Source organism: Monopterus albus, unplaced genomic scaffold, assembly GCF_001952655.1.
Source record: "Monopterus albus unplaced genomic scaffold, M_albus_1.0 scaffold419.1, whole genome shotgun sequence".
In the NCBI taxonomy this organism is placed as follows: domain Eukaryota; kingdom Metazoa; phylum Chordata; class Actinopteri; order Synbranchiformes; family Synbranchidae; genus Monopterus; species Monopterus albus.
In genome coordinates, this window is record NW_018128299.1 from 195565 (window position 1) to 208857 (window position 13293).

At 41.9% G+C, this 13293-nt stretch overlaps 1 protein-coding gene and 1 long non-coding RNA gene across 4 annotated transcripts; one reads left to right on the forward strand and one right to left on the reverse strand.

Moving 5' to 3' along the window:
• Positions 1 to 1410: 1410 nt before the first annotated feature.
• Positions 1411 to 7874, reverse strand: LOC109951933 (uncharacterized). The gene is made up of 5 exons (XR_002273679.1): positions 7575 to 7874; positions 5923 to 6029; positions 5191 to 5271; positions 3738 to 4269; positions 1411 to 3354 (listed from the first exon to the last, which is right to left on the reverse strand). It is a non-coding gene; the product is annotated as an uncharacterized LOC109951933 (long non-coding RNA).
• LOC109951929 (glutamine-rich protein 1-like) lies at positions 6739 to 13257 on the forward strand. 3 transcript variants are annotated; one of them, XM_020586698.1, is made up of 12 exons: positions 6739 to 6900; positions 7898 to 8159; positions 8258 to 8332; positions 9213 to 9350; positions 9439 to 10245; positions 10696 to 10855; positions 11609 to 11763; positions 11849 to 11963; positions 12038 to 12146; positions 12250 to 12401; positions 12485 to 12575; positions 12654 to 13257. In XM_020586698.1, exons 2-12 carry the CDS (start codon positions 7908 to 7910, stop codon positions 12841 to 12843), a joined length of 2244 nt encoding a protein of 747 aa, XP_020442354.1. In that variant the 5' UTR covers positions 6739 to 6900; positions 7898 to 7907; the 3' UTR covers positions 12844 to 13257. The 3 variants fall into 3 exon arrangements, with proteins under 3 accessions (XP_020442354.1, XP_020442353.1, XP_020442355.1); XM_020586697.1 differs by lacking the exon at positions 6739 to 6900 and adding an exon at positions 6907 to 7218; XM_020586699.1 differs by lacking the exon at positions 6739 to 6900 and adding an exon at positions 7280 to 7343.
• The last annotated feature ends 36 nt before the right edge of the window (positions 13258 to 13293 follow it).

Here is a 13293-nt window from a genome sequence, read left to right on the forward strand (position 1 = left end):
TTGCAGCCATCAAACTGTTCAATACTGGAAACACAAGCACAAATTCAGTTTGCCATCTGAGGAATTCAGACAGCCTTGGCATATTATGTCTTATAATGTTCTACTTCATTCATTTGCTCACTCAAAACTGGCATGTTGCATCACCCTTAAAAAGTACCCAACCACTATTTTGCTGAGCATATCCCCGTTTTGTTTCTACCCTTCCAGCATGTGCACAAAGACACTGCAGAACATGACCACACTAAAGACATAATGCATTTCTATCCTCTGTAGAGGGCCATATAGCTATATTAGGTCTAAAGGTGCCCTGTGTATTATTACAACTGGTAAGTGGTAGTACCCTACTGTGCATTATGTTATCTTTACCCAATATAAACCAATATAGCCTCACATGTTCATTGTCATGTACATATTCAAGCCAGAATCTGGCAGTTGTTAAAATGTTAACCAAAGACTTTCTTTTAAACTATTGATGATGCATACATTTGTAAACCTGTTTCAATGAAATTAAGCCACCTTTTTGCTAAAAGGGCAGAGTCTATCTTCTGAACTGTTTTCAGAAGATAGATTTCAGTTTATTGATAAGTGCTAAATGTTGCATTGATGACATGTGACCTTTTTTAGCAGACACAACATTAAATGTCGCAAAAAATCCAAGTATTCATGGGCCGAAAGGATATGTTTTGTTCATTGTAGCTTTAATACAAAACAAAATCAGGCACTACAGACAAAGGTCATGCAGTTCAACTCAGTGAGCTTCATCGCATCACTTCTGTACTGGTAAGTGATTTTAAAAGGTCTGACCAAATCAATTTTTATTTATATAGCCAAATATCCCAAAACACAAATTTGTCTCACAGAGCTTAAATTCAAGAGGATCCTCTATGTAACTTGCCAGGAGTAGACTTTCACTTGAAGGCAAGTGAAATGTGTTGTGTTGGGACCATGGATTCATGTTTACTTCAAACATCACACTTCTGCCTTGCAATGTAGACCTTTGACACAACACACCTGTTGTAGGAGAAGCCAGTAATGATGCATCTTGTCTTTTCTACACTCGAATGAGTGTAGAACAATGATTAATTCATCTGTTTTTACCAGGATTTGTTTCAGTACACTGGATGGACTGAGTGAAAGTGAAAATGCACTGACGCTAGCTGTAACTGTTCCAACTAAGAAGGTAATTAAGAAAGCCTGCTTTTTAAAGTCCACATTTTGAGCAAATTGATATGAGTACACATCAAAGACCTCAGAAATGAATTCATGCTTTGCAACCTTTGCTACACACAAAAGCATAATAGAATAATTCCAGCTGCAATTTGCAGGGTTAAATACAATATTTCTCAAACATGAAAACACTGTATATCAGAAGATCTAATGAAAGTCAAGTGAATAAACTGGATCAAAAGTTTTTCTGCCATCCCCCACTTTTATCTTTATTGTATCTTTTTGCAAAACATACACAACTAAGTAAAACTGAGGAGGATATTTGATTCTGACTGCTCTTTTGTGCTGAATATTTGAAGTCTGATCATTTTAAGCCACTAGTATACAGACAGGATTAAGACTAAGTAAATCTTTGCCTAGATGAGATAATGTCTTGCAAGAGCAGTAGTGTCCACATTATATAATAGTGCCATTTCACCAAGGCTAGATGATTTATATTAGGAAGTTAGTATTGGCACTCCTGACATAGGAGACAGCTTAGAGGTCTGTTACTTCATTATCAGACCAGTCATGCTGATTCACCACTGCTGAGAGTGCTGAATTAAACTCTGCTTCCTGATGTGCAGTGGTTGGAGACCTAGTGCTACCATTAAAATCAGTGGTAGCACTGGGTGACTGTATGGGCTCTTTAGCTTGAAAATGGTCGAGAGATGTGGAAATAGACTCTGTATTCAACATCCACTCATCCGCTGGAGGGAATGTTGTACTATCATTTCCATCAGTGCCCACGGTTTGAGTCCAAGAGGGAGGTGGAGGAGTGAACAGGGCTCCTGCTACAAGCTGTCCATGATGAAGGGCACAGTCAATGCTGCGCCTGAGGTGAATTGGAGATGGGGGCCTCATGTCAAATTCTATAAGTGAAAGAATACATTTGTGTTCACTGACTTTTTGCCACAGTAATGCAGTCTGACAGTCTGAGCTACTGTTGCTAACAGGATCAGGCTTGTATGCTGAGATAATGGTAGATGGTTGATCATCATAGGGACACATTACATTGCTGCTGATGCTGGCTCTAGACAGGTTATATTTTGGCCAGTTATTTGGCATCAGGTCTTCCCAGGTTTTTTCTGATTGTCGTAGTGGCCCTTTCCATACGTTGGCCTAAACCCTACCCCACAAGCTCTTCTCATCCAGCCATGTAGACACTTCATTTCTGCCCTGTCTATAATCACCTCTTGAATGAACCCTGGAGGGCATCCAGAAGAACCATGATCCTAGGACAACCAAAGAGAATCCCCAAGCTAACTCAAGGATTCTTGCCTAAAACTGACTGATCCACCAGCCCCAGCCAAAGCGCCTCCAGTTCCCCAGTAGCCCATAAAGCCAGAGGAAACTGTACATATGAAGGCTGCAGCAGAGAACCCCTAGAGTGGCACACACCGCCGTTACCCTCTTTGCTGGCTTCTCAGTGCTCTGTGAAGGAACCCACTGAGGTACAGAGGACCTGAGAAAGGGATGTAAGTGAGAAAGAGACTTTGTGAGAATTCCCATGCAGAATGGGACACCCCAGCAGAGGGACAGGGTCTGCAACAACAGAGGGAGAGCAGGGGATAAAGTTGAAGAGTATAGGTCAGCTACCAGTAATGGAGTGCAGTGTGATATAGCCAGCCCTCCAACCACCCATGAGTGCTGCAGCTTTAGCGGAAAAAAATAATAATTTCAAACTTCTCAGTGAGAGCAGAGCAAGGGCACCCTGGGCCCACAGAAGAAGCTGCAGGGGAACGTTATGGAGAGCTGCCAGAGTAGAACGAGAAAGGATCTGACAAGTACCATAAGGATCTATTAGAAAGAAGACACCACGCAGAGTACCACCCATAAACAGGAGACTATTTGCCAAAGGGAGGGCATCATAGACGAGATGAGGAAGAGTGCATGCACCGGTCATTCCCAAAGCTACCAGGACTGCCATCAGTATGAAAAGGCTGGCAGATCCAAAGACATGTAACTCCCAGGCAAATGCCAGTGTGCGCCTCATGTCATCTCAGAGCAGACTGGTGCCATTAAAGTTTGCAAGAACAACACAAGGTCTAAGACCAAGCACACAGGGACTTCCAGACCCTGACAAGTTGTGGTTCTTCATAGATGTAAACACATTTGTTTGGACAGGGAGTTCAAGACTCTTCCCACCTGAAGGAGACAGAAAGAGGAAATGTTTTATTTTTCATACAGCAGAGTTCAATTCAGAATTTGTAACAATGCAAAGTTCTTAGAAACCTCACAGCCTCAAGACAGATGCACAAGCTCAAAGAGTGACTGTGAAAGTAATCAGAGAAATCATCCAATGTCAGTCACTTTACTTAATTTGCAATGATTCCAATTTTTGGCACCTTTCATAATGGTGGATTTGTAAAACTTATCTATTCTGTATTTTTAATATATGGCTAATTAAGGGGATTTTTGTACTGTATCTAATTATGATAATTCAATGTTGTCTCAGAAACTGTTGAAGAAAAGTAATTTGGACAAGGACATGCTGTATATGTCTGACTTCAACTCACATTTTTACTTACCATCCAGAAAGTCATCATTTACTGTGGATGTATGGCTCTCTTTCAACTGTTCCTCAGTTGTTACGTGGCTGCCTTCCAAGAGAGCTTCCTCTGAGATGATGTCTATACTGGGGTGAGTGTGGCCTGCAGTTGAAGTATTAACTTTCTCTGGTCCTTGGTCACGTAAGCGGTGTAGAGTGAGTGCAGCTGTTGTCGCAACTGTGATTCTAGATCCAGAACGATTTTTGCTGCTGGCATGCTCAAGCTCCTTTGGAATGGCCATCATACTGGTGAGCTTCTATGTCGTTATACTTTCAGCATTAGGGCCACTGCCCTCCACAAAGTTACCACTGCTCACTAAATGGAAGATTTCTTCACTGTTCAAGTTGTCCAGAGTAGAACTGTTGTTTCTGACTATGCGTCGACTTATTCAGACTAATTCAGAGTGTGAAGGTTGAATAAGGCTTCCAAGTGAAGTGAGGTACAAGGTTAATGTAATGAAGAGCCAAGGTGAACACCCCATTTTTGGTTACCTAAACTGAAATACCAAGACCTGTAGATCAACAAAAAAGAGGAAGAGTTGACATTTGATTTCACATCTGATTAACTACAAACACTAATTAGACCAGGGGTGACCAATTCCAGTCCTTGAGGGCCGCTGTCCTGCTTGTTTTCCAACTATCCCTGCCTGACCATCATAGATGAAAGTGGAGTGAGGAAAAATAAAGTGAACTGGTATCTTCCAGCTTCTGACTGGCTGAACACACCTGAGCCAGGTAATCAGCAGCAGGTCAGGCAGGGATAGTTGGAAAACAAGCAGGACAGCGGCCCAATGTTTGCATTGCAGTATTTTACATAACTGTGAAAAAGTTGATAGTAGAAAGACTTCAGAGGCTAGGTAGCAGTGAAGAGTCACACAGGGTCTCAGCTAATTAATCTTGTGTTTCAATCTTATAATTTCCCTGTATAATCCATTGGGGTTGCACACTACAACAGCTGTGGGTTATTTGTCTCCACAAAAACACAACACAGACTAGCAAAACAACCGAATGAGCCAGTCTGATCTGTCCCAAATGTCAAAATGCAACTTCAGTAATATGCAGATCACACAGGATAAGAAAAGAAAATCACAAACACCTAAAAGGTTAAACAATGGAGTATTATGCATAATTAAATTATTTTAGCATGACAAACATTTCTTGCAGGTGACCAATTTCCCTTAATGCATCCTCTAGTAAGTTGAGATGCTAAACAGTTCACAACATAAACCATAAGGTTAAGCAATGCCTTGTGTGCTAGCTTACTATAGAGAAGCTTTACTATTTGATAAAACAAATAAACCCTGTCAATATACAAATACAACAACAATCAAAAAGATAGTTACATGCATGGCTCTTTGTAGTCTCTAAAAAAACAGTGTGTGCTATAAACTAACCCCCACAGACATTTAAATACTCAGTAAAATCAGATGTACCTGTGATTCCTTGTCCTCTGCTTCCTTGTAGTGTGTCATGTACTGCACTCCAACTCCAGCTCTGTGCGTAACATTTGATTTCTGATATGGAACATAAAGCGCATCACACTGGTTTCAAGACACTGAATTTACAGACATGCTCACAGCCATCTAGCCTTCTAACTGAAGTCTTATTCCTCTTATATACTGGCTGTTTACTTGGCACCCTCCCATCACTCTGTCACCTGCACAAATAAGGAGCATGGCTTAAATACTAGAGTTGAAAGTAAAAGAAATGCCTGCCCTTCTGGTATTTTTTTTTTTTTCATATAGAGACTTAAAGAAAAAACATTTTTGTTCATAATAGACTATTATTTAAAATAATTCTACAAGCTGCACCTGCTTCTCTCTACAACAGTCGTATTAAGGTAAATCTCTTAATGTAATCAAAAGGATTACAGTAAGAATCTTACAGTGGCACAAAGTCACATGAAGCGATAACATGATGCCAACTAGACACAAGCACTGTAGTACTGTTTCATGCCAGGTTGGCAATAAGGCTTACTAGTTTGAAAACTATGTATTTTCCAACCATGATATGATATATGGACAGCAGATGCTCTGCATGCTGTATGGTAAAATGTATGAAACTGCCAGCCATGGTCACCACATAGATGAATGTAATGATGTTTTAATGTTTTATTATTGTTGTGTGAACAAATTTATTAAAGGAAATATATTAATATACATTACCACCATTACCACCACTTCCACCAGTCCCGGTGTGTGGGAATTAACTCTTTCCTATCCAGTGCGTAGAGGACACAGCCTATGCACACAGTACATCTGTCCTGGACCACCTTAAGAGGGGTGAGAGGCAGTTTGTTGTGGAGCAAACAGGGGGAGGCACTCAGTAGCACATGCCTGGCTCTTTAAGGCAGACTGGGGAAGTTCGAGTTTGTTAAAGGCACATGCAATCAAATGTATACCGGGCTTTACTGGAACCGTTATGGAAAGCATTTTAACACTGCTTCACTTTATATTTGTATAGCTGTCCATTTAAAATGGTTTCATGCTGAAACTGGGTTTTCCTATAGCAAAGAGTTAATAGTGAAATAAAGAGGAGGTAGTCTGTCAAAATAATGTCCATTACCAACTTTTTCCAAAGTTTTCAAACATCTCATAAGTATTGTGACCTACAGAGATTATTGCAAGTCTAATTAACTACCATATAAAACACAAAACAAAACAAAAATAATAATATTTATCTATCTATCACACTGCAGCGGCTGAGTGCCTTTATCACTTTTCTCTTATTATTTTCCTTCAGCTATTCAGAGCCAAATAATAAAGAAAATGATAGCCAATAGATAATTTAATAATAGTATAATATTATGTCTTCAAATAAACCACAGAGCCTGATGATGTTTCTGTCCTACTTAAACAGTAACATTAATAAATCAGACCAGCATCATTACAGTTTGTTGCGTACTGTACATTGAGCTATGCACACTGCGGGTTTGAATGTAATTTCAGTTTTAATTTCACAGTTGCAGAGACTGACAGAACTGGGTTCTTGCACATACAGGTTGTTAACAGGACAGCGCGGCAGGCTGTTGCCTTACAGAGCGCTCTGAAGAGGAATCGCGTTGTGTTCGCGGCCTATACTTCCGTCATTGTTTATCTCACTGAATAAACAGTGAAGACGTTTTTCGTGTGTTATTGTGTGGTGTAGGTTGTACTAATATTACCTGGGATTGTGCTGGATAAATAAATATCTGCTTTGATGGAACTGGGGAACTAGTTTTACGCCGACAGCAGCCTGGATCTCACCCTGAAATAAGCAGACGTCAGAGACCTCGCCTGCTCATTGCTGCTGTTAAAATTTATCGCAATCCAATCAGCATTGTTTTGCGGGATTGCACTGCTGTTAGGTGCATTATGTAGCAACGCGAATGGTATGCTGGTGGTAGCTGTTGGACGTTTATCGGCTTTATAGTTTTAAACACCGTGCCTTGGCGGAAAGGAGAGGATTTCGTTTTATTTAAGGTAGCATGACGGGATCCTGAGCCATCGAGCTAGCTAGCTAGCTAACATTAGCACAATGATTAGCTAGGTAGCGTCATGTAATTGTAATGAATGGGCTGTTGCTTTGGTGTCTGTTAACTTACCCCGTGAGCATACTATGCAGGTTTATTACATAATGTATAGCAGACATTACATTAGTATTTAACGGACAAATACAGGTAGCGTTTGCTAGCTAGTCAACTATCCCCTATGGGCTGTGGCATAACATTGTGAAGCTAACTTGCTAAACGCTAGCTAACGTAGACTAATAAAACAGTCTACAAAGTCAGGGAAACATACTGTTGGTTCATTTATCATTGAGTCTTTAAATAGCTCACCAAAAATGCCTTCTGATTATAAATTTAGCCATGGTTTTGAGCCATAGTAGCATAGTCACTGTATTACTAGTCAAAATGCACTTTGTCCCGTGGTGCTTACTAACGTTATGTCATTGGTGTCCCTTTCACTTAGCAACGATCTAAATCTCACTATTTTGCTTATGTGGTGCTTTTATAATTGTAGTTGCAAAGTAACCCTCCTCTTTCTTAGAATATGCTTCATTACAGATGGCTGTGTTTTCTGTGCATTCCCTTATAAATGTAACGTGTTTTGGACTTGCAGTCTATAGTCTACTTATGAAAATCCCTTCTCATCTTTCTAGATCCGTGACAATGAATGACCAGCAGGAGGGTGGTGTGGTCCCCTATGATGAATATGTGCGGCAGAAGGCCCGCACTGTGCCTCAGCACAGGATGAAGGAGTTTCTGGACTCTCTTGCCAAGGGCCCAGATGTGCTGCAGGAGTTCGGCCAGCAGGAAGAGGCAGCCACCACCACAGCCATGGTGTACCAGCAGCAGGGTGCCAACTGTATCTACACAGACAGCACAGAGGTGGCTGGATCTCTCCTAGAGCTGGCTTGCCCGGTGAGAGGCATGCAGATTCTGAAAAATATTAACATGGTTCTCCGGTCTTGTGCTGTCTATTGTACTTTTTGCATATGTATGTACATGTTTTATGACAGGTGCAGGTGACCTCAGCAGAGATTTCACCTCAGCTGTCGGTGCATCAAGGATCTGAACAGCAGCTTCAAGTGCAGGTTAGTTAATATGCCCATATCAGTTTCTCATGTATAAACTGCAAGACAAGAAAGTCTGGCAGTATCCAGAAGCACAAAAAAAAACACACAAAGGCCATTTATTGTTCAAGTTACATTTAACTTCATTGTAACTGGAGTCCGGTAGCTTTTCTCTGATGAAGCAATTTAAGTATCTCAGAGTTTGTTCATGAGTTAGGGTACAATTGAGTGTGAGATTGACAGGCAGATAGGGGCAGCATCAGCAGTAATGCGGACATTGTACCGGACCGTCATGGTGAAGGAGCTGAGCCAAAAGGCAAAGCTCTCAATTTTCCCATCAGTCTATGCTCCAGTCCTCACCTATGTAATAGGTGATTGAAGTAATTACTGAATAGTAATGATTGAAGAAAATAAGATCGTGAATACATGCAGCCAAAATGAGTTTCCTTCACAAGGTGACCATACTTAGCCTTAGAGATGGGGTGCGGAGTTTGGATAGCCAGAAGGAGCTCGGAGTAGAACTGCTGCTCCTTCACAACGAAAGGAGCCAGCTGAGGTGGTTTGGGCATTTTATCAGAATGCCTCCCTTTGGAGGTCTTCCAGACATGTCCAACTGGTAAGAGACCCTGGGGTAGACCCAGAACACGCTTGGAGAGGTTACACATCTTATCTGGCCGGGGAATACCTTGGAATCCTGCCAGAGGAGCTGAAAAAATGTTGCCAAGGAGAGGGACGTATGGACTACCTTGCTGAACCTGCTGCCACTGTGACCCAATCTTGGATAAGAGGAAGAAAATGGATGGATGGACTATTTCACAGTGTGTCAGTGAACAGTAAGGTATGTTATTTCTTGATGTGTTTGATAACAGTTTTTTTTTTCCATGCTCTACATGTGTGCCAGGTTCAGATCCAGGAACAGCAGGGCCACACAGTTGGCCAGGTTCTTCAGGTGGCCTCCCCCTCCCAGCAGGACTTACAGGGAATCTCAACCGCCCAGCTTGTTCACCATGGAGAGCTCACAGAGGAGCAGCAGCAGCAGGTACAGTGTTCATTTCGGTCGCCCTCATCAAGTGCATCCCTGTGATGCATTTCTGCTGTTTTGTTCATGGTGCTGATTGTATTTACAGATACAGGCACAACTAGTTGCAGCTGTAGCTGGAGGACAACAAATCCAGCTGACAAGTGGCCAACAAATCCAATTACAAGGAGCACAGCATATTCAGCTGCCAGGGGGCCAGCAGATTCAACTTCAGGCTGGCCAGCAGATTCAGCTACATGGTGGCCAGCAGATCCAGATCCATACCATAGAGGCCATGTCTCCTTCCCAGCAGCAGGCCACTTCTAATGAGGCAGAAAGGAGGTCCGGCACTATCTCAACTGTTCTCCAGCCAGCCAAGAAGCGTAAGGTGGATGTCCCTCTTGCTGTTTCTTATGCCGTTCCACAGGGTCAGCAGGTAGCCACGGTTCTTGCCATCCCTCAAGGACAGCAGCAAAGCTACGTGTCCCTGCGACCAGATCTGCTCACTGTTGACAGTGCTCAACTGTACAGTACTACAGGAACAATCACAGGTCCCACGGGTGAGACCTGGACCATCCCAGTGTACTCCACTCAGCAACAACAGGGTGTAACTCACATTGCCATACCACAGGAGACATACAGCACAGTGCAAGTTACTACCGCCAATGGTAAGGAAAAAATTTCCCCCAGTTCCTCCTCAAGATCTGCAGATGTGCAGTTGTCCTCCACTGGGACACAGGAAGAAATAGTACAGACCCTGTTCCCAGCACAGTTCATGAACGGGAACATTCATATCCCAGTGGCAGTGCAGACTGTCGGAGGGACTTACAACACTACTGAGTCAGTACACATATGGGACCCAAATCAACAGCACAGCCAGGGAGAAGATGGACAGGAACAGCAGCTCCATCTGCAGGTTAGAACCAATGTTTTCCTTACAGCAGTATGGCTGGAATGGAATTTATCCTGTGCTTTGTGCCCTATTTTCTAAGATAAACTTTAGTGCTTTGATGAGAATGACAATCACGGCAGATGTGTATCCTTGTAGTCAGGAAATTCTAAAAACGGCACATTAAATCTACCACTTCTAAGTTGGCGATGTGTTTGAAACCTTTTAAATACTATGTTGTTATCCCTGATCTTGTTTGCTCTATGTTGCTTGGAAATAACACTTAAAAAATAAATAAATAACTTGCTTGTTTTTTGGACCTTTTTGGACAGACTGGTCTTGAAAAATAACACATGAAATAATAGAACTTCTTTAAACTACTAGGGGAATTATAATTGTGATTATTAAGATGCTTTATCCTGACTGCCTTCTGTCCCAGGAAGCATTAAATATGACTTTTACTTTGGTCTTGTGTAGGGTCAAGTAGAAACTGAGGCTCATGCTGTACCGCCTACAGAGATTTTGGTTCCTGTCTGTCTAAAGCCAGAGGAGGGCCTGGAGGTGTGGCGGCTTTGGGTGAAGCGAAAAAACGCAGAGCTAAGCAAGCAGGAAAATACGAAGCTTGCACCCATTGGACGTAAGTCAACTAATTTGAACACACGTTTCATATTTGACATTTGCCAAACAGTATTGATATATAACATTAGTGCATTTACTTAAACCACTGCAAGCGAGGGTTGCACGATTAATCGTTTTGTGAGTGTGATTTACATCCTTGTGCAGTTTTAGTTTCACATGACTGATTTTGCCATGTTTGCATTAGCACAGAGATGCTTTGCATCTAATCAAACGCTCCCTTTTCATCGCTAAGCTGCATTAGTCAATAACCACAAAGTGATTTATTTCTGGCTCAATTGCCATTCGGCACTAGGTGTACAGAGCAGGCAGCGCAATGTTTGAAAAATAGTTGCAGGAGGGAACAGAATATCTTTTGCAATGTCAGACATCTTGGATTAGTTTTTGAGTCAGTCTTCTCTTCCTGTCAACAGCTCGTCACTTGATGTAATCCCTTCCTGCTACGGGTTGATGCAGGTTAGCGAGAAAATGGAGAAAAGGGAGCACTTGGTTTTAATGTAGGGGATCTCACTGCTCATGCAAACACAGCAAAATCATTGTCACAAGACCGAGATCACACAGGGATCTAAATCACTCTCACAAAAATATTAAACATGCAACCCTGCCAGAAGCCATACATTTTTATTTTTTTCCTGATGTGTTAGCTGTTCATGTAAGATATTTAACTTTTATTGTGCTTAAAACTGTGAAGCATGTTAAATGTATAGCCCTAATAAAACTCTGCCTCTGGTCATGTCTCTATGACCATGTCCAGGTCGACAGCCCCTGCGTTTTCAAGAAGACTTGGTGTCCAGTGCAGTAGCCGAGTTAAACCTGGGTCTTTCCCTGATGACACAGGAGGCACGAGGATCAGAAGATGAACAGTTTGCACCCGATGTTCTGTATTACATCTTTTTGTGTATACAGAAGGTTGGTACCACCCTGCTCAAACATAAAGATGATGTAATATGCCAGAGGGCTATCTGAAGTTATATATGTGAATTTCCGTCTATAGTATCTCTCCGAAAATGGACGTGTGGATGATATTTTCTCTGATCCATATTACACACGCTTCTGTGAGTGTTTACACAAAATCTTGGAGGGTTGGAAACCCAGTATCCATCCGTTAGGTAAGAGAGAATCAAAATTTACACTTAAATGTTTTTAAATGGAAAGATTAGCTTATTGTGTGTTCTCACCTTAGGTTACATTATTCCAAGTCATGTGACAGAGGAGATGCTGTGGGAGTGTAAACAGCTTGGCGCGCATTCACCTGCCACTCTGCTCACAACTCTAATGTACTTTAACACTAAGTAAGTAGCCACTGCTCAGCACTAAAAGATCTGATTCTGCTTTTTATGATGACAGACATTTTAGATGTAAACACAATGTGGTAAAAATATATTTTTATCACAGGTTTTTCGGCCTAATAACACCTGAAGAGCACATGAAAGTAGCCTTTTCTAAGGTGTTAAGACACACGAGGAAGAACCCCGCTAATGTCAAGGACAAAGCCTCTAGTATCCGCCTTCTCAAATCACAAGGTTCACACAGTGTTGGACAAAAAGGTACTCAGTACAGTTAGTGTCACATTAAGGTCTGGTGACAGTAGAATTTGCTCTTGTGACCTGTTGCATGATGTGTCTTTCAGGAACTGATGACATGTACGAAGAGCAGGTCGAGGATCCTGAAAATCCTCTTCGCTGTCCCATTAAACTTTACGACTTTTACCTCTTCAAATGGTAAGTGGCACTCGATCACAAAAATCCAGTTTAACTGAATTATTCTTCACTCACAAAATATTTGACTCCCTTATCCAGTCCTCAGAGCGTTAAAGGCCGTAACGATGCTTACTACATGACTCCAGAGCCTGTCGTCGCACCCAACAGCCCGATGTGGTACTCATCTCAGCCCCTCACAGGTCAGCAAGTGGAGCAAATGTTGGCTCGTCTCATCGTGGTCCGAGAGATCCAGGACATCATCGGCACTGGTTCGGAGAACATTGGCTAGACTGAGAGTGAGTCAGTGATTGCTGGCTCTGCAGTACCCACACTGACTATAAATCTATCTCAAATAAAACGGAGTAACATCTGAAACAAGTTTCTTCTGAGGAGCATATCGTGATTGCACTCCATACATTTTCTGGTTTCAGTTGATTGGGTGGACCTGTCTCTTCTTTACTGCCTTTATAAGCCGTTGTCTCTGTAACCTCTGGACTGGCAATTAAGTGAGGCTTTAGCTTCGCTGCTGGATTATGATTGATATCTTGGGCTGCTGCTCCCTCAGCTGAGCAGAGGTGGTACTTTTTCAGATAAAAGTTCATTTTATCAATATAATTTAAAAATATTTAACCCTTAACACTTCTTAATCTTACAGTTAACCATGTCTTATGTCTCTTCGAGGTCCCATTATGATACATTAAGGTGGACAGATACCGGGACTCTTGCTCATGACTTGTTT